General features: G+C 42.6%; 1 protein-coding gene across 6 annotated transcripts in view; it reads left to right on the top strand.

The window, feature by feature from the left end:
* Nucleotides 1–26,023, top strand: part of AMBRA1 (autophagy and beclin 1 regulator 1) — a 196,729-nt gene that overhangs the window by 146,528 nt on the left and 24,178 nt on the right. For all 6 annotated transcript variants that reach the window (XM_090033050.1, XM_090033054.1, XM_090033052.1 and 3 more), the window contains one exon: nt 11,915–12,054. In XM_090033050.1, coding sequence (XP_089889176.1) covers nt 11,915–12,054 — 140 coding nt within the window. The remainder of the gene's footprint in view (nt 1–11,914; nt 12,055–26,023) is intronic.

The raw sequence follows: 26,023 nt of genomic DNA, 5'->3' as shown, positions 1-26,023 counted from the left end.
AACTCCAGTTGTGCTGTGGCCTTCCTGACTTCACCCCTGCATGCTTGAGCAGTACTCTTATACTCCTCCCTAGTTGTTTGTCCAAGATTCCACTTCTTATAAGCTACCTTTTTGTGATTTAGTTTACTGAAGAGTTCCTTGCTAAGACAAGCTGGTCTTCTGCCATACTTGCTAGTCTTCCTGTACATCAGGATGGTTTGTTCCTGCACTCTCAGTAAGGCTTCTTTAAACTACAGCCAGCTCTCCTGGACTCCTCTCCTCTTCAGACTATCTTCCCAGGGGATCCTGCCCATGAGTTCCCTGAGCAAGTCAAAGTACAGGGTCCTTACTCTGCTGCTCTCTATCCTTCCTTTCTTTAGGATCCTGAGCTCAGTCATCTTCTGGTCGCTGCTGCCTAGGTTGCCATCTACTAGTACATTCCCCACAAATTCTTCCCTGTTTGTGAGATGTATGGTGATGCCCAAGATGTTACAAAATACTGTGTTTAAACAAGCATATGGAAGTCAAGTAAGGGTTGAAATACAAATCTGAAAAAGGGGAAAACTGGCCTGAAATTAACAGTAATTGTAAGGTTTTTATCCTGTTGCCACCAAAAAAAATTGGCCACTTGAAATATGTATAAATCACATAATTTGACTTGGAGAAATTGTTCTCATTCTGTTAAGCACGTTTCTGTGAGAGAGCTTTAGTAGAAGATGCTACAACAAAACAGGTGATTATGTATATCAAATTACAGTTTGCTCTACCACGTCATTGCTTTCCATCCAAAACTTACCACCACCACAACCTAAACAGCACATGGGTAAAAATTTCAAATGCTTTGTAAGCAACATATTAATTCAACTGAATAACAGAATTATAATTTGTAACACATGAGGGGATTGACTTTAGGTTGCCACGGTAACTTTAATTCAGGTATTAATATTTGAGTGCTTGACTTTACATTTAAAAAGCTCATATTGAGGTTGCAATTGCCTAATTGTTTTTTAATTAAAGTGCAAAAATTTCCTTGCATGGAAATTGCTATGTGGATGACAAACATAGTTGGGATATTTAGTTGCATATCAGTCCTCTTGTACTAGCTATTGTTTCTCCTGTAGTCAAAAAAGCAAATGAAAGCTAAGAGGGATTTTCCAAGAGTTGCCTCAAATGTAATGAAGCTGAGAACCACTGCTCTAGTCTAAGTAGCCATAGAAGCATCTCAGTTCTGCCCTCAAACAGTTATGTAGATGTGGGTTGACAGTTTCAGAAATTTAGCAGTGCTGCTTTTGTTTTGCCCTTTGCATTTGTTGTGTGGATAAACAGTGTTTATTGCCTATTCCATGGTCTAGCGTGTTAGTTTGAGCACTGTTGTCTAAGACAGTGTTAGAACCACATGTTCTGAATCATTTTCTGTGTCTACTGAGACCCAGATGTGCAAAAGCTAGGAAAACCCAAACTGAAAATAGCTATTGTGAAGGTGTTAAAGTGTTTTAGAGATGTGAATTAGGACCTAAATTCGGATCCTGCTTTAAACACAAATATGCTTCAGTCATCATCTACTACTGTGGTTATGACCGCCTGGATTTCACAGGAGTCACAATTGGCAATCACTCCTAACACCAAGGTCTTGGGTTCAATCCCCAGTGGAACTAGATCAGTGGTTTTTAACCTGTGGCCCTCAAACATCTGGGGGTCTGCAGGCCATGTGCTAGGGGTCCACGGAGATTACTATGATTGATCAAAAGTATGTAAGTACCCACACTTACAGCTTAGAGGGGTCTGCACCTCCATTCAGAATTTCCAAAGGGGTCTGCACCTCTACTGGAATTTTTTTAGGGGTCTACAAATGTCAAAAGGTTGAAAACCACTGGACTAGATCTTTTGAGGTCCCTTCTAGCCTTACTAATCCATGAACATTTACAGACATGACACCTAGCCTGGTCAGTCGGGTCTGGATAGGAAGCACTGAGATTACCTTGATTATTCCATAACTGGGCTAAGATCACTGTGGCCTTATCTGAGGGGACTTGAGCTCAGTTTGTTTACCAGTTAGAAATGGAAAAGTTGTAGCAGGTATCTATTTATCCAGACATAGAGCTGGATTAAGGTGCCAGGCTAACTAGGTTGAGAAAATCATGACCATCCTCTCAAGGTTTTCAGAGCACTTCCTTATGCAATGTTGGCTTTAGTTTTAAGCCCACTGCTTCCTCCAATCCTTATTCTTTCCAGACATGCTGGCAGCTGGCTACCTACTTGTGATCTAGACTGTCAGATCCATATAGCTGTATCATCACCATATTGTTGACATTTGATCTCATGCTGTTCCACTGAGGCCTGACAGACAGAGTAGGACGGAATCTGAATCCTTTGCTTTTGTCAGTACAACTTTCCTGTATTGTAGATTTGCTTTTATTTTCTCAGCATGATATTTAGTGGGGAACAAAAAGGTGACATTTTTGGCTCTCAGACTGAGTTAAGGCAAAAAATTAGCAGAGGTTCATCAATTTTTTTTCCATAGCAATGGCCATATTTTTTTTTATTAGATTGTTACAGCATTAGCAGCTATCAGAGCAATTTTGCTTCAGATCAGCAGTAGCTTGAAGCACAATCCTGTTTGTACAGTTCAGTTCCCATGCATGTTTTCATTGACATATATTTATCTGTCTTCAGGCACACTGATTGTCCCTTCCACATTTCTGCTGCTTCTCTCCTTTTAATCTGCTTTCCCCTCCCCTTCTCCTGGTGGGCAGGGCTTATTTGTTCAGTTCTGTTTCTTGTTTCTTCTGCCTTGGGACTCTTTTTCAATGCTGGAGAGTACCCTCTGGTTTTTGAGGCACTGGGCTGCTTTGTCCTTTTTCATGGCCTTTAGGAAAAACTGGCAGTAAATGAAGGAAACTAATGAGGCACTTTGCTACAAGCACATTATTTCCCTGAGGGAGAAGTAGCTTTGTTGCCTGAGAAGATTAACTCCTTCCTGAGATGTAGCCCTTAATTTTCTTCAAGTTATTCACTAGTCAATTAAAAGCAGCTTTCCAGGCAATTATTGCGTGACAGGCTTCTGAGGTGGGTTACCAGGCTACAACCCCAAGAACTGCCCTGAAGAAAGGAAAAGGTGGGTGTGCTGTAATGAGGCCAGTGCTGATGGAAGGATTAAAAGTAAACTGTGATGATCAGGAGCAGTCAGCAAGAACGTGACAGCACTCAATCTTTGAGTAAGGTGTCAACTCCCCCCACAGAAACTTGTCCTTCTCTTTCAGTTTCAGGGGTCAGGCACCCTCAGTCATGGGTTTTTATCAACTTTTGGTAGTTGGGTTAGTTCCCAGTTGAATCAGCGTGGCCTGAAAGGTGAAGTTAGGATCTGTGTCTGCTTTCCTTCTGGCTAACAAAGCTAAAGAAGGCAGAATGAGATTTGCTGTATCCGTAGAAAGCAAAAATGAATTGAGAAAATGTGATCAGGCTGCATTTGAGGGAAACCAAATGCAGTTGGAAGAAACTTTATTCTGATTGAACATGGAGAAGAGTTAGGCTGTGACCCACCAATCTTAACATATCCTATGAGACTCTTCTCTTCAGCCCAGAGAAGAAAAGGCTCAAGGGGGACTTGGTAGCAGCCTATAAGTATATAAGGGGTGTCTAGCAGGATCTGGGAGAACAGTTGTTCACCAGGGCCTGCAAGGGGTAACAAGGTCTAATGGCCACAAACTTCTGGAAGGCCAATTTAGACTGGACATGAGGAAAAACTTCTTTACCGTCTGAGTGTCCAGGGTCTGGAACAGACTCCCCACAGAGGTAGTGCAAGCACCTACTCTGGGCTCATTAAAAAATGCTTGGATGCGTATCTTGCTGGGATCATTTGACCCCCAGCAAACTTTCTGCCTATGGCAGGGGGGCTGGATTCAATGATCTTGCAAGGTCCCTTCCAGCCCCTAATGTCTATGAAATCTCTTAAATCTATGAGATGACGAAAAAAAGAAGGCACTTACTCCATTACATCAAGGAAGGTCAGTGGAGAGAAACATCTGAGTTGACAGTGGTGAACTGCAGGGAATGGTACGCACACACCTATTTAATCGGAAGGAAATGGATGGGGAGAAAGATTCAAAAGCAGTTTGGAAATATCTAGGCAAGTGACTAACCTCCCATTCATATCTTCATTTAGGGAAATTCTTACCAAAGTGGGGAAAGATTTGGCAAGAATCTTTGCTTGCAAAATGTGAATTTATTAGTGCTGATGTTTAAAAGAGAGGATAGATTGAGCTGTCAGTAATTCAGCCTTAACAGGTGCCATGTACTCTTTCACTGAAGGCTCTGCGTACTAAGCAACAAGCCAGACTTGAGGCCTGGTGCTAGACCTGGATTCCACAACACTGCAGTGCAGCAGACTGCAATTCAGCAACAACTTTGTGAAACTTCTTAAATAGGAAGCTTTGGCTTTGGTCTTAATAAATAGCTATGTGAATGACAGTCAGTACAGAAGGTCCAGTGTTACTTACTCAGATGATAATAAATTCAGTGGGTGATGTATGTACATTTTCAGTTGTCAGTAAGCCACAGATTATTGTATTGATTGCCTGAGTGCATTTTAGAAGCCAGGGCTAAAGCTGGAGATCCTGGCAGCTACATAATGGTTGCTTAGGGCTTTCAACACCTGCAAAAAGTAGAAGGTAATTTTAGGACACAGGATAATCATGTGTGGTGGATGATCCTGCCAAAATGATCCACAATAAACTAGTTAACAGTATTGACATTGAAAAAGTTTGCTTTAGATTTCCAGGTCTTCTCCATTGTAATGAATGATGCAAGGACAAAATGTATCAGTTGCACATGATTTCCCCCATTCAGTCTGGTGTTTACAACCAAAAGTGCTAGGAAGATATTGGCAGGCTGATATACCAGAGTAGAATGAATCCTGCAGAGGGGAGTGAAAAAGTCAGGGTCATGATCCTACTGCTCTAGCCTTCATCTTTGCCTAAATCAGTCCTCCTCAACTGCTACCTTCATTCATTGCTATACCTGACTGTAAAGCATAAGCTCTCCTGTTTGTTTCTTTAATATACTCTGCGTGTTTCAATATTGCATAAATAATGAAAGGTTCAGCTTTTATGGCCGAGCCAGGATGTTTGGTTAACGTTGGGATAATCTCCAGTTGGTCAGGTCAACATCTCTTTGGATTAACTCTCCACTCCTAAAACCAGGTATAAGTTTTCTGCTGGTATAGGTACACCAGCCAGAGTGGGAAGGTACAATCCATGACCACCATAGCTATTCTGGCAGAAGCCCATAGTATAGATAAAATTATACTGGCAAAACATCATTTGTCTTTATAGCTGTGACATAAGCTACACTACTGGTAAAAGACCAACGTTGCCACTATAAGCTCCATCCCCACAAAGAGTGCTGTGCCAGAGTAGCTTAAAGGTATAGTTGTACTGGCAAAGCCTCTGAAATGTAAGCCTGGCCTAATTTATGGAGTAGCACATGCGTGGGATGGGAAGTGATAGTGACTTCCCTGAGTCTGTGTTCCGTACCGGTTGGCACTAGCTAGCTGTATTTTATGAAAGTCCTTAGCATTGCAGTTCCTGTCTTTTTACCAGAGAAATATAAAGGCTCTGGGTGCAATGTGCATCAATTGCAGGAATAAAAAGGATTGGAAAAGCTTGACCTACAGTAGAGTAAAATGGTTTTGGGTTGCTGACTGGGCCCAGAAGCCTGAGAGAGAGCAAAGTTCATTCCCACCTTACTGGGCAAGCTTACTGGTTTTCTGCCACCTCATGGCTAGGCACTTTGTTTTGTGTGTTAAGTCCATCCATCTGTCTGTCATGTCAGATCCATACCGATTACTTCGGGAGCAGCCCATCTCTTGCTGTGATGTTCTTTATTCCATAATGTTCCTTCTTAAATACAAATAGATGCTGTCAAGGTTCTCAGGCTCTCAGATCCTTTTCTGTGGCTCACTGTACTTCCAGCCCCTTTTTCTGATGTCTGAACATGTCCTTCACCCAGCATCCTTCACACTGGGCTTAGCACGTCTCATGGTTTTGTTGCTCGTTTTCTGAACAAAGCATCCAGTCTCTGGTGGGAAGCCTTGGTTCTATTTAAAACTAATAATAATATGTAATTGCAGTCTTGTGCCTGTGAAATCCACCTGGCCTACTCCAGCCGTTTCTCTTGCCCTGCCCACCAGGTTGAAGCTTTACAGATGAAAAGATCATATGTAAATGAGATAACAGCTGCACATCTTTTCCCCTCCAGTTGCTCTTATGAAGACTGATCTTGCAGCCCAGTTTGCCCGTTAGGCTAAGCCAAGGCAGCAGCCTGAAATTTGTCAGCATCTTGCAAAGAAGCAGCATTTAGAGCAAACTGCTGTTTTGGTTTTTTTTTAAATTTAAGAACAAGGAAAGCAAGAGTTTCTGCTGAGTGTTGCTGGCTGTATCTCAGCTTTCTCCTCTTTTCCAGCTTTTAAAACATGCTTTTCTTCCCTGGATCCCAGAGTTCCGTGATAAGAAATACCCTACTCCACAAGCCAAAGATAAAGGAGTTTCTCCTTCATTCTCCATCACTCGCCTCAGAACTGGGAAGCCCTTGGTCACATGTTTTTGTCATTGGTGTGGTATAAGGGGTCAGCAACCTTTTAGATTTAACACAGCAGTCTTAAGGAGTGGCAGAGTGTGTAATTTTATTTTGGTGTTGATCTTGTGCAATGATGTGACAGTAGGTAGCTCCTTCACAGAACTGCTGAACTATCTGCCTGGCACTGACAATGAATTAATCAGAAACACTGCTCTCCAGGTGAATTTCAACAACCTGCCTCGGCTCCTTGCAATTAGTTCCTTAGCAGTGGGGAAGACACTGATCATACACCAAAGCAACCCCCACCTTCCCCACAAACCATAAGAAGAGGCAGTTCCTGGCTATTTACATCAGGGGGAGTTGGAGACAGGCAGCGCTTGCTCACACTGTACATTGCAGGCAGGTGTCCCCCCAACCCCAACCTCAGCAGAAGTTTTATACCCACAGAGTGCCCCCATTCATTGCTGGTGAGCAAGCAGATGTGGCTCATTACTTGGCTGCTTCCTTAGCCCATGTCTGGTCAGACACATGCTGGAGCCTCTGTTCCTCAGAATCAGGGGACTGGAACAGAGGCATTAGCATGTCCCCAGACTATCCGTCTGCGCAGTGTGGGATGGACTGTATGGCTGTGGCCACAACTCCTCCATACATCCTGAAGCCATTCTGCGTTGTGCCAGGCTGGTCATGAACATGCTGATGCCTCTGCCTCAGTCCCTGCTTCTGCAGCTGCTGATCTCCAGTGGAGAACGGACTGGACAGCTGCTGCTGTCCCTCCTCCACACATCCCCAGGCGTGGTACATTTGTAGTCTGCCAAGTCTCTGCCATAAGCAAATATTTAGTTTAATTCCTGAATGCTGATGTGACAGGTGCAGCTGCTGTGATGCAGGGTGAGCAGCAATGTTAGAGTTTTGATGGCCTTTGTCGTCTTCCTGTGTAATATGTACATATCATTGCAGAGATTTGGTCTTTCTCTCTCTCTGTTTTCTTTGCCTCCCCTTCACTCCTTCCCCAGTTTATTCCTCTTCTTTCTCAAGGCCTTGCATCCTGGACAAATACTCCGCAAAGTGGAATGCTGCTCCTTCACTGGCCAGAAAGGTGGCTCTAAGGTGATGTTTATACGCACAACTTCTTGGTTGATAAAAATGAAATACAACTACTCTCTCTCTCTTCCACCAAGGTTTTAAGCAGTTGCTTGTAATTGCAGCTTTTTAGAGTTATCTGAAATAATAAAAGCCTGGTCACAAATGACTCAACTGAGTCTCTCCCCACCCAGTTACAAGGACATGAAATGGAAGCATCTATATCCTCAGCCTAGCAAAGGCTGCTTTCCCCTCCTCTCATATGTTGGTGTAAGAGTCCTGCTCTTTAGACACTTCCAGATTTTTTTCTAGAAAAAATCGCTTTTTCTCTTGAATTCTTGGATTCAGCGAGACCCCATCTTTCCCTCTGGGTTCCCAGTTTTGCACAGTAATCCCCTGGATATGATGACCTGTCCACAGCACAAGTTTTTCTGCAGCTATGGCTAAGTTGAGCCTGCCACACTGCATAAACTAATTGGTGTGGTGGGGTCGAGAGGTGCTGAGTATGGTCATTCAGTAGAAAAAATGTTTAGTTTTTGCTGAAATGCCATTTTGTGATTGATATTAGCATGCCTTTTTTCTTGGCTATTTCCAGTTAAGGGAAAGGATTTAGTTCATATCTGTTGCCTGTTGGGCTTGAGGCTTCAGAGGGATATTTGTATTATTTTTGGGGGCAGCGTCTTAGACTTTTGTTTCCCTGAAATTTCCCAGCCTTGCTGGCTGGGAAGAACAAGATCCTTGAGGCATTGATTTAGTACAAGTGAAATGTGAAGTGAGCAGCAAGTCATTTACCAAGATAAAGAGGTTTACTAGTGTCCCTGTTCATTAAACATTGAGTCAGTAACCCAGTCATAACGGGTGAGCTTGTTGTAGGAATAAATGATGCCCCTGCATGACCAGTGAATGGAGTACACTGAAAACATACCATTACTGCTGAAAACAATACTAATGTTTGTGCTGTATGAGGTTTTCACCCTTCCAAGCAAGGAATGTGTGGATGCTTCTTTAAGAGTGCAGGTGGAGCAGTAGTTCCCTTGCTTAGAGTGGACATTTAAAGGACTCATCTTACAAATCTTGTTATTGGAAATAGGGACCTATAAAGGCATCTGTCACAAGGCTGAAGGATGTGCAGTATTATAAAGTGGCTGGTTTCTCGTTCATGTATTTTCAGATTGGCATATTTGGCCGAAGTACTAACTCTTCAGAAGATTGTTAGTGTTAGTGTTACAGTCAAGCAGAAAGAACAAGGTCTGGTCCTAATTTAGGGGAGAACTGGCATGCCTGGTGGGTTTCTGACCCTTCCTTAGCAGAGGGCACTTGTCCATGTAAAAGGGGACCAGTCTTCTCCCTGTGGAGGGGGTAGTAGGGGGTCTTGCTAATGGATGCGGCTGAAGCAGCTCATCTCTATGACTGCATCAGACTGATTAGCTGGGTCCCGGATACTGCTGCGAGTCGTGATTATGCCAGTGCAGCTGCACTCTCTTTTATCTACTAATTACCACACGCATGGATGTCATCACCCCTTAACACTGTATGGCGTTGTCCCATTAGCGTGGGAGTGGGAAGTGCCGAGGGAAACAGGATCTTTGAAGCTACAGGCTCTTTAGACGTGAATAAAGAAGTGGATTGAATGTAGTGCCTGTCCTTAAGAATCAGAGATTCTGCCTTGCTTTGACAATCTGCCTTCAGGTGGCACTTTCACAGGGTGGCAGAGATGGGCAAGCTCACTTGGCTTGCCAGTGAGTGCCCCTTAATGTGAAACAAACTGTAGCAAACACGTCACAGCCTTCCACATGGCCCATCTCTGAACATGTGGGGTAGCCCCTGAAGAATAGGCTTCATCCCTCTGGCAAGAGTTGGAGTCAGGCCAAAAACCAGTTCCACCAACTGCAGCTCTTAAGGGGAAGGTGCAGCTTTCCTTGCAGAGGAGGAACAGGGAGAAATTGCTTACCCACTTGTGACTGACTGAAAAATTGGTGTGTGCCAGACCTTGGTGACTTTTCTGTCAGACTTCAAGAGCTTATTTTTTCAAATAAATGTTCCCTGCCTCTGTAACCCCTGTCTCCTCCTCCCACCCATAAAAAACCAGACTCCCCATCTCAGTGTGCACCCTGATCTCCATAGCAACAGGTGTTACCAGTATGCATCTGATTTTTGTTAACTAGCTAAGTACCAGTAGAGAATGGGATGGATGAGCTGAGGATGGGTGAAAATTACTTAGGAAAACACCCTGCTCCCTCCACCCTGACACTGGTCGTCCTGGAAAACTAATGACTGCTGAGCATTGCTGGGAGTAGAGCAGGTGCCCGACTTGCATCATACAGAGAAATTCTAAAGGACTCTTTAGCTTTTCTGAATGTTTCACTTCCTTAAGGAGAGCCTGAAAATGTTGCCTATAGCCAGAAATAATATGGTTGCACAGCTGTGCCAGTTACGGTAGCCAAAATTGGGCCCTAGTACCAGGCATCGTAGAAACACATAGTAAGGGCGTTCCTGCCTTAAAGATTGTACAATCCAAGTAAACAAAACGGACAAAGGTAGGAACAGAATTGGGGGTACAGAGAGGTAATGTGATTTGTCTAAGGTCATGTAGTAGGTCTGTGGTGGAATTGGGGTAGGAACTTTGTCTTAATTTATTGCCTTATCCAGTGGGCCACACTTCCCCAATCCCAGATCGGTTCCACTCTTAAGGTTTCATGGCTCCAAACCCACAGGACTGACCTGTACCACTCCCATACTGTTGCAATGCGTGGGGTTCCATCATATGATCCTCTACCAGATACTTTCTCTGAGCAAAGATCTCTAGTTTGACCTAACTTTGCCAGGAGCCTCGTTGCCATTTGCTAGATATTCTAATGGGGACAGATTTTTTTTTTTGGGGGTGGGGGAATAGGGTTTTTTTTTCTGGGGCTTGGTGGTTTTGTTTTGTTGGTTTTTTGACCTGTGACCTAGAGTAGTTTGGACCCCAGACTTCTTGAGAGGAAAATATAGTTAGTAAGCAAGTCACTTGTGGTGACTCCAGTTCAGAGTTTTAGCCATCTTCTTTCATAGACCTCAGTTTAGTGAATGGACTGCATTAAAATGCCCCTAACTACTCTGTCCAAAGCCTGGATGCTCAGAGCTCTCTACCACAAACTGCATTGATGGCCCAGTGTGTCAAAGCAGCTGCCCTCATATACCGTCTGGGTAAACCAGATCGTTGCTCCTCTTTTCTACTGCCTGGTCCCTTGTTTTATAGCCTAAGCCTCTCTTTAGTTTATCACATTTTCTGACTACATGGTATGGGGTCAGCTTGTAAAATCCTGGCCAGTAGAAGGTGCAGAGTGCAGAGGAGTTTGTAGACTGCAGAGCACCTGTTTGTTTTAAGAGTAGGGGGGTCCTCTGTATGTCAAACTAGTTGCAGTTTAGATAACAGTGGAGGGCAGAGCTGCTTGGTGCCCTCAGCCTTCATCATGCAATGTTCCTGTAGTCTAAGCTGATCAGATTTACTGGATCAGGGCTATGGTAAATAAAGTCCTCCACAGTGTTAAAGCTCCGCTGGCTTCTAGGTTCTCCTCAAGGGAACAAAGTTAATTGGGTGACATGGGTTGAGTTGGGAGTCCAACTGAATTCACAGATGCATTTTACCTCTGTGCTGGTGGCTGTTCTGGATAACATTAACATATTGGCTCAGCATTTCCTTCCCTACTCTGCGTCTTTGTGGGAGAGAAAATTCCAGTAGGCTCTGAAGGACACAGGAGAGATCCCCTATTGTGTTGACACTTGGAGTTCCCATTTATTTAATGGACAAACCATGTAAGATCACATTTTGGGCTACTGCCAATGAAAGCCCATACATTTCCTTGATTCCCCAATTTCTGCAGTTGAGTGATGGCTGCATGAAAATGAAAACTGGGGCTAATAAAGGGTGAGAGAATTCCCAGTTGTCCAGTGCTGAAGTGAATACATCACCAGGTCTCAGCACTTTTGGTTAATTGGTGTCAGTGAAGGGACCACACAGCTGTGCAGCCCACTAGCTGAGTGAAGTTTGGCCTGCTCTGATGGCAGTGTGCATTTCTTGCTCTGGAGCTATCTGTGTACAATGCTGTTAAATATTTATCGGATGTGTGTGTTTCTATCAGATACTTACACTTGCTGGCAGGTTACTTATTTCATGGAACAGCCTGTAAAGTGACTAGCCTCCCTTCTCAGCTGTTCTGCCAGAGGCAATTTTAGCATTTGAGCCTCCCTGACTCCTCTGACTTTGTCCTCTTAAATAACACTTTGCTGTTGTCTTTTTCAGAGAGTCTTCAATGTCCTGTACCCAATGCCTGCTGACCAGAGAAGACATGTCAGCATAAATTCTGCTCGCTGGCTGCCTGAGCCAGGTCTCGGTTTGGCATATGGCACCAACAAGGGGGACCTGGTGATTTGCCGACCAGAGTAAGTGGCATAGCTACAGTGGGGGCGGGGGATGCAAGCTGGCTTCCCACAGCTGTTGTGTGGTTGGCAGTTGAGGAATCTGACTTTTCTTTTGAAGAGTTGTGGAGTTTATTTGATCTTTAATAGTGAATAACAATGTTTCTGTCTTGAAACTATGTGCAGACAGGGTTTCTTACGTTGTTTTCCTACTTCCCTTTTGCTTTACAAATTACAGATTATTTCACTTCCATGTATGCCTAGACATGGACTAATCCAATATAAGGTTATATTAACCAGAATGTTTTTGGTTATGACTGTCAAAGTAGTCTGGTAAATGGTTTTGGTTCTAGCAGGACAGACCACTGGTAGTTCTATTTATTGTTTATAGTACCATAATATGCACAGTACTTTACAGATTAACAAGTAGACGCAATCTGGTTTTTAGATCTAATTTTTACATGGCAAAGGAAAAAGTGATGACAGAAGATGAGAATCCTGGCCACGTGATGTTTTATAGTATGAGCAATTCTTCAAGGGACTTTTGGCATGATATTTCAGGTGGAGAGGTCCCCCTTTCCAGTATCTAATCTGTGTTTCTTCTGGAGTATTGCAGTTTCTCGTGAACTTCAGGAACACTTGATATCAATGCTTTACTGATTTCCTGTTACTGATCTGCCACCAATCCCTGCTCGTGGTAATGTTTTGCAAGTTGAGATCCCAAATTGCTACTGAATATGCAGCTGGAATCCTGTAGTCCACACACCTGCTTGGAGATCCTACGGCATGAAAATAGATTTCCATATCTTCTGCACAAGACTGAGCATGTTATGCTTGTGAAATGCCAAACTTACTGAATTAGGGCAAATCTGCACTATGGTGATGGTCCTTATTTTAGTAGATCCAGAGGATAAAACTGCAATCAGAGTTAGACTTGGACTAAAATGGTGGTATAGCTTATCAAGCACCTCTTTCAAGCTGCTGTTTTTTTCTCCAGAATCTCATCTTCTGTAAGGCCTTGTTTATTCAGGGAAACTGACTGAAACAGCTATAGTAGAATACGTATTAATTACTGTGCAACGTGAGCAGAGTCGGTTTTAATCTGAAATACTATCTACACTAGTGAGTTATTCTGAAGTACTTTAATTTGTATTTCTGTAATGTAGACCATATCATAGAATCTGTAAGTTTTAGGCTTGCAGAGAGAACTTTGCACGTAAAACCAGTGTATTGCGGAGATCTGTCTGAGTTTGCAGACGTCTTAGGTATGTCTTTGCTACTAGGCTTGTCAAGCTTCTAGAAGCATTCCCTAGTAGCGGGGGGCTAGATGTTGCATTTCTGGGTGCTGCATGCATGTCTCGGGGTTCTGAGTACCTCACTAACTGGAGCCCCCTTAGGAGTTGTTGCATGGTGTGTTGCAAGATAATTTATCCTTCCCCAGTGCCAGCGTGGAAGTGTTCTTAGTTCGCCAACACATTTAACTCTAGGATTTCAGCTCTGCATTGCCTCTGCAGCTCAGTTTCAGTGAATTTCAAAATACAGATTCAACATAGGTGAATGAGCCATTCCTTTTTTGTGGGCACACTGTCATTGCAGCAAGGTGCAGATAAAGGGTGTGGAAGATGCTGTGGCATTTTGGTAGTGATTTTTTTTTTTTTTTGGCCCACAGAAGATATCAGGGTTGTTAGCAGAGATTTTTGCAGGCTAAATAATAACATGAGAGTGGAGACAGCTGATGCTTCCTGCAGTTGCTGAAGAGTCTTTGTAGATGGATGGATATTTCTGATATTGAATATGTTGCATACAGTGGAGGTGTCAAATTATTTAGACCCAGATGGGGAGCAGTGGCCCCAGAACTTCTGCATGATGAATCAGACTTTTAATAGAGGTATTTGAGGAACTTGCTTTGACTTTTCAGCCCCAGGGCATGCAAGTGAGCAGTGCCGTATCAGAACAGAAGTGAGCTACTGTTGCTCTGTAGAAGTTGGCTATCCCAAACTGCTACCATGTGATTTCATCTTATCACAAGAACTTGAATACCTGAGGTGCTGTTTGCTTTAAACTGATTGGCATAACTGATTAGGAGACTTTTAAACTAAGAAATGGCGGGAGAAGTTTGGAATGGACTTTTGTATTTATAATCTCCACACTTTGTTTTAAAATACATAAAAAGGAAACTGTGATAAACAAAGAGATGGCAAAGGGTAAAGGACTGCCAGAGGGTAGGATAATTCTTCTCTTTACTGTGAACTAATATGATTAGAAAATGGTTAGTGGCAGGACAACTCTTAATCCATCTAGGAAATTGGATGTGGTCAGTGGGGTTTGCTCACAAATGCAAAGAATCTGGGCGACAAAGAGGAGCTGGAACTACTAGGGTAGGATGCTATGTCACATGTTTATAGAGGTAAAATCATGATATAATCACAGTCTTGACCAGAGCCACAGGGACTGGAGGAAAAATGAATAAACTAAAGGTGGCAAGGCAGCATTGTATGTTATTATTGTAATGGACTGAAAGGAAATGGAGAAAGAGTAGCATAGATAAAGCAGAATCACTTTTGGGAAGGATATTAAAAGAGTCTCCACTGTGTAGTACTTGGAGTCGGCTCTTGACCCTCAGGGTTGGATGGGAAGAGATCTGTATAATGTTAAATAAATATGACTGGAAATTGTATTATTGTGGGCGACTTATTAACGCTCCAGATATATATTGAAGAGCAAATGCAAGAACAAATAATGATGGGGCCCAGATGATCTTGGTGTGATTGCCAACAGGTTCTTCACCAAATAGTCCCTGAGTCAACAAGAGGTGATGCTATTTTAGACTTGGATTTGGTAAGTAATAAAGACATTGTAATAGAGGCAGTTGTAGAAAGTAACCTTTGCTCAAGTGATTACAAGTTGATTCAGTTGAAATTAAGAGGGAGAATAAATAGAAGTAGATTTGTAACAGTTTTTATATCAAGAGTGGAAATTAAGATAACTAGTTAAGGGCTGACTTTATGGACTTGGATGTGGAGGAGGTGTGGGATTGCTTGGGATATAAGAGAAAAATATGCAAACCTAAGTGGATATTAAGACTAAGCATAGAGCTTCCAAGGAATGGGGAAAAGGATTGATCCACAGAGAAAGTTAACTCTTAGAAATGAAGTGATGAAGTAAAAATCAACCAAAAAACTCAATCTGAGTTGGACCTTGCAAAGGAAATAGCAAAAGGACTTTCAGCCCTACAAAAAAAAAAAACAAACCCAGAATGAGGGAAGAAAAGTTGGGGCACTATGCAGTTAAAATGGGTTAGAGATTAAAGATAATCCAATACGTGACCCATAACTAAATGAATAGTTTTTAGTAAGAATGCTGATGTTGAACATGGGCACAAAGACAGGACAGCTAAAGGAAATAAGTGTATGGAAATGAAAATTACCATGTGCAGTTTGGAGACGAAGCTCGAAGCTGAGCGTGTTCATGTTAGGAGAGGGGACCGGATGACCCGCACTCCAGAATTCTGAAAGACCTGGCCTATGAATAATGGGTTCATAGGGAAGTAGAACTGAAAAAGACCTCATGACATCATCTAGTCCAACCCCCTGTACAAGTTAGGATTATTTTTGACTAAACCATTCCAGCCAAGTGCCTGTCCAAAAAAATCTTGAAAATTTTCGAGGGTAGGGATTCCACAGTTTCTTTTAAGTAGCCTGTTCTGATGCTTAACTACCCTTAGTCAAAAGATTCCTCCTAATCTCCAACATAAATTTCTTCTGTTACAGCTTGAGGCCAGTGCTCCTAGGCCAGTTTCCTATAGCCACAGAGAAAAGACCATCTCCATCCTTCCTCTTTGTAATCACCCTTCAAGTGTTTGAAATTCCCCCTGTCTTCTCTTCCTCAGACTGAATAACCCTAGTTCTTTCAGCCTTTCTTCATAAGTCTCGCTTCTCAGGCCAGTCACTTTTGTCACACTGCACTGGATTCTTTTCAATCTGTTCAGATCCTTCTTGAAGTGTGGGGCCCAAAACTACATGCATTACTCCAGGTGAGGTCTCACCAGGGCTGAACAGAGTGGAGGATATGCTTCCCTTGACTTGCAAGTGACAGTCCTGTTAATATAACCCAGTATGCTGTTGGCCTTTTTACAACAAGAGCACACTGCTGACTTATTCCTCTTATGGTCTACTGTAACCCCCAGTTCCTTTTCTGCAGTATTACAGCCCAGCCAGTCATTCCTGATTCTGCATTTGTTCATGCAGTTATTCTGTCCAAGTGCATGACTTCACCCTTATCCTCGTTGAATCTCACCTGATAGATTGCAGACCATTTTTCCAGGCTGTCCAGGTAATTATGGATCCTAGTCCTGCCTTCCAGAGTGTCTAAACTCTACCCAATTTAGTGTCATCTCCACCCAATCCCATCATCCAAAGAATTAATGAAGATATTAAAAAATACCAGACCCCTGGGCAGTTCCACTTGACACTTCCTCCCAATTAGACTTTGAACCATTGATGACTGCTTGTTGAGTGCACTGATCTAACTGGTTATATATCTACCTTACAGCATTTAGTCTGCATGCCCTTAGCTTGTCAATGAGAACGTTGTGGGAGGCAGGAATGAAGATTTGATAACAAGACATCTTAATGAATCTATCAAATGCCATATAATTGGAGAATAACAAATGTAAGATCTATATTTAAAGAGGTGGGAGGGTGATATGAGCAACTATTGGCTTTTGTTAGTCTGACCTCAATAGCATACAAGATGTTAGAACAAAGTTTGAGGGAATGAATAATTAAAAATGTGGAGGTAAGTGGAAAATAGGGCCAAATGCAATATGCATTTACCAAAGATATATTCTACCAGTCTAAGCCAAAAGTTCTCTTTGATAACAAACCTGATTTTCTAGACAAGGAAAATTCAGTAGATCTCACCTATCTGGATTTCAGTAAAAATGTTACCACCACAAAAACGACTTATAGTGGAAAAGAACAGGGATTAGTTGAACAGTAAGGTAACTAGTTAAAGAAGAGATGACAACAGTTTTTGTTGAAAGGTGGTATTGGGGCTAGAGTATCATTACTAGTAAAGTTTCTTAAGAATCATTTTCAGGATCGGTCCCTTTAATGTTTTCACTAAAGACCTTTCACTAATGAAGTTTGCTGTTTGGTTTGGGAGGTAAATTTGCTCTTGCCTCCCAAAGTTGGGAGGCAGTGTCAATATGAAAGAGGATTGCTGTGTTGTCCAGGAAGATTGGATGATCTGCAGTAGTTGACATTGGATGAAATTTAGTAGAATTAAAATGCAAGAACATGCATTTAAGGACTAATAAAAATCTCTGCAGTAAGCTGGGAGCTCATCAGTTGGAAATGACAGAGGAGGAAAAAGATCTGGGGGAATTAATTGGTCACAGGATAATATCAGCCACCAGTGTACTGGTCCCCTAACAGCCAATCGCCGAGTCCAAATTCACCACTGGTGAAACCAGAAGTGCACTTTCGCCAGCACTTCTGGTTTCGCAGCTGGTGTTTCCAGGGGGTGCATGGCGAATCTCAGGGGGTGCACATGCACTATTTATCACCAATGACTTGAACTGGTACAGAAGCAAGAACTGTACATCCAGTCTCTTGTGAGATGAAATGAGCTTTGCTTGTTTAGTCTAGCAAAAGGAAAACTGGAAAAAGGTATGATTACTCTCTACAAATACACTGGGCATAATGTATCCCCCACCATGGAGGAAAAATAACTATTTAAGCTAACAGATAAGAATGGCCCAAGAACAAATGGATATAAACTGGTCACAAATCAATTTAGGCTGGAAACTAAAAGATGCTGTTCAACATCTGAAAAGCAGGGTTCTACTACAGCTTTCCAATTGGAGTAGTGGTGGTAAAAAATCTTACTAGTTTGTGGTGCAGTTTGGTTGATTGAGTCACATCAGGTGACTAGACTCAGTAAACTGGAACATTCCTTCCAGTCCTGCATTTCTGGGCCTGTGGTTGACCAGGTTGATGTTGGCAATTTAACAGTAGAAACTCTTGTGCTGTAGGTTAAGGCCCCTGCTACACTTTACATATATTATGCAATTAACTGTTTAATTGTACAGTAAATTTAGACTGGCCATACATGTGAAGTAAGACTGGCCACAAGTGCAAAGTAAATATCGCACAATTAACTGGTTAATTGCAGAATAAATTTAGACCAGCGATATGGGCAAAGTAATTATCACACCATAGAAATTACTATATAGATATAAAAAGAGCCAAATAGCTAAAATAGCCGAAAGCTGGTGCTTGAAAATATATAACAATTCTATAGCTAGTTTCTGTACAGTTTTAACTTGAATGTGTAGGTCCTAAGTTGATTGGTTATGATCTATCTACTGGTGCTGGGCATAGCTAAAATGCCTGATATAACAGCTGGGTTTAAAAGCCTGAATTCCTGAACTGTACTAAAACTACTGGAGATGTGTGTGTCCACAGTTTATGTACCATAAAAAACACATGGATATCAACCACAAAAATAGGGTTTGATTGTTATGCAGGTTGACAGACAAGCCAGCATCATTGTGGCAAGGCCAATGATATCAGGATTCTGTCTGGATTCTTATCCTTTTGGATAAGAAGGAGACCTTATTTTCTCCTAGTAACAGGGTTACCAATGAGGGATAGATCATTGGGTACACTGAGTGGGAGAGTGGCTTCCTCGATTTATGGAAACCCCACAGAAGAATGTGTGCAGGGGTAGCTGGTTCAGAGTAGCTAATACAACATAAATTCTTTTCCCAACTTGTTACATCCTAACTTTCCACATAGGCAAGCTCTCAGCCTTGCATTTGCTTTATAACCACTTTAAAGTTGCTGCTCCCTCTTCACTTGATATTGCTTGTGCTTGTGGCTAGTTCTAATGCTGACTCAGCTTTTGTTCTTGTTCCTTGTCTCTACATATTCAAGACATAGAAAAAAAATACTGGAATGGAATCAGTGAGAGTTGAAATCCCTGGCTTGCGCAGGAAAGACTTTTTCTGAGTTAATAAGAATTTCCTTTTAATTCCTTATAACCTTTCCACCCCGTCATGTCCCATCAAGAGCTTTTGCATTCATTAGTCCTGACCCACCATGTCAGATGATGAAGCATTCAGGGCCTCCCAGAACTGATGAGTGCGAGACAGGAAGCTAGCAGGCACAGACTACATGCTGTTCAGTGCCCTATGCTGGCTTCTCCTGCAGAGGGGTGTGCTGCAGTTTCCTTGTTCTTCTGCCTTCAATCTCCCCTGTACCCAAGGAACAGATTCAGATAAGTCTTGATATCCAGGCCATTTGCAAATATTAATCTCTAAAACTCCATATTCTGTGAAACATGGCCAGGGTAACTCAAAAATCAAGAGCTGAAAACATTTCTTTGAGGGCCAGCTATGCAGTTCAGGCATTGATGAGAGGAGGGATGATTCCTTGTTGAGACGTATACTCTACTAATGTAATCAAAATACCACCTGAAAATATGCCTTAGTTTTAAGACCAAATAGCTAGTAGAATTTCCTTCTAGGGAAGTAGGTGTTGAGTCCCAAATGGATTCAGTGATACTGTGTGTGTGCATTGTGGTACTTTTTGGTGACCCTGTTGTGTGAAAATTGATTTCCCTGTAGAAGGCTTTCATATGTTATATGTATTGCTGAAATTGTCTGCCTATGCCAGACCAGTCTCTTCTCTGAGGGTTGCATGTCCTCTCATCCAGTAGTAGGGACAGCATGCCTGAGCCTGGGTATTATCTATCCTGCTGACTACATTGATCAGCAGAGATCCTGGTTTTCTCTGATTAAAAAAAAAAAAAATCCCCAATTTTCAGGTTTAAAAAGCAACCCAAAAGTCACATTTTTCTGTGATCAACATGAAATGCCACTGTATATGTATATGTATAACAGCATTTCATGTTGATCACGGGGAAAAATGTGGATTTTGGGTTCCCTTTTTTACCTGAAAATTGGAGATTTTTTCTTAATAAAAAACCCCCCAAAAAACCTAGGATCCCTGCTGATCAGCCTATCCCAACTTGAAGATTGGTTTTAGAATCATAGAAAATTAGGGTTGGAAAGAGCCTCAGAGGGTCATCTAGTCCAACCCCTGCTCAAAGCAGGACCATCCCCAACTAGATTATTCCAGCCAAAGCTTTGTCTAGGCAGGTCTTAAAAACCTCCAAGGATGGAGATTCCACCACTGCTCTGGGTAACCTGTTCCAGTGTTTTACTACCCTCCTAGTGAGAAAATTTTTCCTGATAAATTTTTCCTAAATTTCCTTTGCTGCAACTTGGGATCATTGCTCCTTGTTCTGTCACCTGCATCCGGTGAGAACAGTCTAGCAGCTCCATCTTATTTCAAACTCCCCTTCAGGTAGTTGCAGGCTGTTACTAAATCCCTGCTCAGTCTTCTCTTCTCCAGACAAAATAAGCCCAGTTCTCTCACCATCTCCTCATAATCGGGGATCCTGGTTTTCTCTATTAACAAAAAAACCCACACACCACAATTTTCTGATAAACCCCCAAAATCTGCATTTTCTGCAGTTAAAATGAAATCTCTCTTTCTCTCTGTTTCAGTTGAACACAATGGTTTATTAATATATTTACAATTTTAAAGCATTTTGAAAGCCTACCAGTCCCTCAATTAATTATTATAATGAAATAAATTCTAAATACCTATATATTTTGGCATTTGATTTGATTTTTTTTTTTATCATGGAAAATCAGAGCCCTTCCTCCCCCCTTCGCTCACCAGGATGTAGGTCCAGCTGCACCTGTCATTCCTCCCATTCCCCCCTTTCTGCTTTGTGGCACTGAGCATCCCTGATATGTTGGTGCCCTGCTAGGGCCCCTCATTCACAGTCCCCTGCTTCCCCCTTGCTGATGCCTCTCACTCCTGACCTGCAGCCCTCTGGCCCTGCTGGTGCCCCTCACTCCTGACCAACAGCTCCCGCCTCCCCCCAGCCCTGCTGATGTACTTCACTCCCTCCTCCTGCTCCCCCCAGCCCCAAGCAGCTCCTTGCAAGCTGGAACCCTGCCAGCCTACAAGGGGAAACCTATGGTTTGCTGGGTAGAAAAAGCTGTTTTTCCACAGGACACAAAAAACCTGGATCCCTGCTCATAAGCCATATGCCCCAAGCACCTAACCATTTTTGTTGCCCTCTGTTGGACTCTCCAATTTGTCTACATCGTTTCTGTAGTGGGAGGCCAAAAACTGGATGCAGTACTCCAGGTGTGTCCTCACCAGTGCTTGAATAGTGGGGAATAATCACCTCCCTCCATGTGCTGACAACACTCCCACTAATGCAGCTGTGTATGCTGTTGGCCTTTGCAACAAGGGCACACTGTTGTCTCAAACACACAACACAGCTTAGCACATTTGTTAATATTGCATGTTTGTGTTAAGACCCAATTAACCCTCCATCTCAATGTGTATTAATGGATTTAATTTTCCTTCTGTCCTTCAGGACATGCCAGACTACTAGCTAGTGTGATACTAGTTGTCCTTTGGTACACCACTCAATTTGTGTGCCGGGGTCTCTATGAGGAAGTATATGGGTGTTCGTGTAGCCTAGTCTCCTCGCCATATCACATAAATACCTTTGGACCTTGCAGTAACCCTCAGCGTTTCAGTTCCATAGTTCACTCTCAGTCTATGTTGCAGTGTTCCTACCTAAGCTGGTGGGAATGTATTTTGAGAAGCGTATTCTTGTGATCAAACACTTAAGTAAAAATCCAGATGCATTGCAACTCCCTCTTCATTGACTAATGTCTTACCAACTATTAAAAAATGTAATCGCAATTAATTATAAGATTTAAAAAAATAGTTGCAATTAATCACAAATTTAATTGCACAATTAATTGCACCATAGTTGGCGCACAACCCTCCCCCCAACAGCCTGGAGCCTGCATGCCCTGTAGTTCCTTTCCACCATCACCAGCAGCCCACAGCCCCAGCTCCAACCCCAGCTCACTCCATGCCCACTCTGGACTCACCCCAGCTGGAATGGACCAGCCAGAACCCACGTGAACAGCCCAACCCCGACCTGCCCTGCACCGGCTCCAGACTTGCATGCCCATGCTGAGCAGTGGCAGCAGCCAGGCAGAAGCTGCTGCTCAACATGGAGGAAAAGCAGCCCCTCTCTCCCAATGCTGCCAAACCATTCTTGCTGCAGCTGCCTGGAGCCTGCACCCAGGCTGCCCTGCAGCTCCTCTGCACTGCCACCACTGCCCCACTGGGCAGTCCAAAGGTGGCAGTACCGGCAGCAGAGAGGAGCCACAGGGCAGCCTGGGTACAAGCTCTGCGTGGCTTCAGCAAGAAGGCCACAGCAGCGGTGAGGGGGAGGGGCTGCTTCTCCTTAGTGTCGAGTAGGAGCTTCTAGTTGGCCACTGCTGTCACTGCTCAGTGTGGGTAGGTGGAGCAGGCACAGGCCGGGCTAGGGTTGAGGTTGTACACGCGGGTTCCAGCTGGTTCACTCTGGTGGTCAAAATGATCTATGCAATTAGCACGATTAAAAAAATTAACATGTCAATTTTGTTTTTGCATTAATCGCCTAAGTTAACTGCAATTAATTGACAGGTCTGCTAATTTTGTAATGTTATTCAGAAGGTCAGCAGAGTTTATCTGGCAGAAAATTTTGACACCTTTCTCAGACATCCATATTTGTTGCTCGTGCTTTCAGTCATTTTCAGAAAATTTTATTTTCTTGCCTTTGTTATATTATTTTCTGGACTTAGACATAGGAGAGACAATAATTGCCGGATTAAATCTGACTTCCCTATCTAAAGATTGCTTTTCTCTTGTGTTTGGATACCTTTCCAGTTTTAGGCAACTTATCAAAAGAAGCTCATTTGCTTAATTTTTACTATTCTGGAGTATATGTTGTACAACTACCTCCTTTACCCAAGTGTGTTTCGTCTGTCTGTCTCTAACTGTCCATATATATAACTGTATATATTTTTCCTTTTTCTTGATTGTCTAAACTTCTCTTGAATTTTCTTTTTTAAATGAAGATTTCAGAAAGATGTTTGGGATTTTGGCTCTTTGAGTCATCTTTAGTTTCATCCCTTTTTTTTTGTATGAATGGGCCTTTCTCTTTGGTTTTCTTCCCTCTCCCTCCCACCTTGATATTTTTAGAAAGTTCCTTGTCCCTCTTTGGCAGTGTTAACACATCCTGCTTTCCTGAAGCCTTCATCCTCCTTCTGCGGGTCTTAACTGATGTGTCGTTGCTTGGTTGCTTTCTCCTTTGCCTTTTGCAGTAGAGAGTTTTTTTTCTCTCTGATTTTTTTTGAGGTAGTCCATTGTGGAAATGAGTTGATTGTCCCTTTGATACATTCCAGTGAAAAAGGTGTAGAGAGCTTATGCGGCATCTACAGATTAAGTTCTTGCTTCCCTTCTGTCTGCTTGTGATTTTCAGTTGATCATAAGTTGTAGGTTGAAATATTCCGTGCTTATTCTTGGCCCAAATATTGACTTTTCCTGGAAAATTTGAGTGACTGGTATAACATATTGTTTTCAGTTGCAGAGACATGAAAAATGTATGCTTCCTCCCCCCCATGTTCCAGTTTGGAGCTTTGTGCTTGGCTAATTTCAGTGTGACAGAGGTGAGAAATATCAAGCTTGGTTTGGCTTGTGGATCTCATTGAGACTTAAACCAAGCCAAGATTTTGATTATGTAGCTTACATGTATTTAAGATTGGCAGATTCATATGTTTTCATCAGAATGGTCTATCCAAAAGCATTTGCTGTGCTTGCTAGCCTTATGTTAACTTTTAGAAGCAACTTTCACCCATTTTAAACCAATTTCCTTCAGTTCAGTTTGATCTACCAAAGTTTGATATACATGGGATCTTCAGAATGAGCCTACCATGAAGTTTCTAGCTTTGAATCGATTTAAGCATTAGCTAAGGTGAAACGGTTTAATAGTTGAAAGATTAAACAGTTTATTTTGAGGTAAAGGTTTATTGCAGTTTAAGATGGTTAAGCTCTTAGAGGACTTAAGCAGCTTGAGCAGCCCAAAAGATTTAAAACACCTTAAGTATTAAGCCACTAAAAGATCTGAATGGACATATAAACTGCTTATTAAGCTATTCTAAGGGATTGAAGTAGCATGAGTGGTGTTAGCCAGAGTCCATGATCACCTTAAACAGCTGATTGTGGTCTAAACAATGTAAACAACTTATTGAGCCCAGTTTCAGGTGGCCTCAAACCAAATAGTTCAAGGAACTCACAAACTTTACATTCTGGGTAACTCCAATGCAAAGAACTTGGCAGTGAATCCTAGGAACTCAGCTCCTACATCAGTTCCATACTGGGTGCAGGAACAGATTGGAGAGAATTAAATGAAGAAAACCTCTGAGTGTCAGTGTATTGTTAAGGCTGAGGAATATGCAGGCTAGTAAAAATCAAGGACATTTCCAAAGTTAGGGGTACTTCTGCCAGTTATTGTGTTCTGTAGTGTGGGTGGTGTATTCTGTTACATGTGAACATGAATCTGTTGCTCTCTCCTCTCTTCCTGCAGAGAAGATGTGATATACAATAGGTCCCACCAATATTGTGGTGACAGACCTTAATTTTAGAATTTCAAGTCTTGACTGCCTTGTTTCTCCAGTTTTAGTTTTGCATTAATTCTAATTGTTTGCATTTAATTATGGCCTTCAAGTGCCACTCCCTATTGTGTACGGGAGTGGCTGGCAGTCTAGCGATGACAGTTGCAACACAGGAATCTAACATCAGGAACAAGCAGGGTTTGAGATACTAACTCTAATCTAATGCTCAGAGTAGCATAGAAAGGCTGTGGAGTGAGCTGTGCCCAGCCTTTACTGAAAAGAGGGTTGCTGCAGTTTAGACAAGACAAGATGGTAAGACCACTGAGGCCTTTCATATGAAAGAGGCTCTTTGGCCCCTTCTTGATGTAGAAGGCATGATTGTGCTTCTTCTGTCCCTCACGATATGCACAGGCCATTCACTCTACTACAGTCCCCCTCATCAGGCTCCAGGTGGCCTTGCTGGTATTATTACAGGCTGAACTAGCTTCACCTTCTCTTGATGTCACCATAGTGTTGCTTTGTTTCCATTTGCAACTTCTGTTTGAGAACTCTTATAAAAAAAAAAAAAAAAAGAGAGAGAGAAAAAAGAAAAGAAACAAAATCCTGATTTTTAATTTTAGATTCTTTACCTCAGGAGGCACTAAGACTAATTCCTTTTGCCTAGAGGTGTACCAGTGCATCAGTCCATATGATATTGGCACCGATAAATGGAAAATTGACATTATTGGCAGTCAGCTTTTTTGGCTGGTAATATAGTCAATAAATGCCATGCCCAGAAGCTTGGAGAGCAGTGTCCAGCTGGTAAATCTGTGGGGGGGAAAGGGGCATGGGAGAGGACAGATAGAGGCCGCCATAGCTTAATTGTGGGGTGCTCTAGCCCGGGGTGGGCAAAATGCGGCTCGCAGGCCAGATGTGGCCCACCAGACCATTCTATCTGGCCTGCAGGGCTCCTCAAAAGTTTAGAAAATTAATATTTATTTGCCCAACTGCCTGTCGTGGCCCTCAGTGGCTTGTCAAAAGTCAGTAAGTGGCACACTGCCCGAAATAATTGCCCGCTCCTGCTCTAGCCTTGTGCCACTCTTCCCAGCTCTCCCATGCCCTTTCCCCCCAACAGACTTACCAGCTGTGATGCTGCTCTCCAAGCTGCCAGGCTCTATATTGGCAATCGGATCGGTATCAGCCGATATGGCTGGTCAATAATCTGCCATTGGTATCGGCCCAAAAAACCTTTATCAGTGCATCCCTACTTTTGCCTTTTGCTTCCTGCTAGCACATCTTCTCTGTGTCTTCCCACCTGCTCCATGTTGCCTGCTGAAGAGTAAAGCTACAGAAAGATGTTGGGGCCAGTAAATCACTTGGGTTGTAGTCAGCATAATCCTTTGTCTTATCTGAAAGCATTTTACCACTTGGGCATTTTTCTTTTCCCCACATATCAGTATACTT

This window comes from Crocodylus siamensis, chromosome 2, assembly GCF_052110815.1.
Source record: "Crocodylus siamensis isolate JL-2025a chromosome 2, ASM5211081v1, whole genome shotgun sequence".
In the NCBI taxonomy this organism is placed as follows: domain Eukaryota; kingdom Metazoa; phylum Chordata; order Crocodylia; family Crocodylidae; genus Crocodylus; species Crocodylus siamensis.
This window is presented reverse-complemented; position numbering and strand designations above follow the sequence as displayed.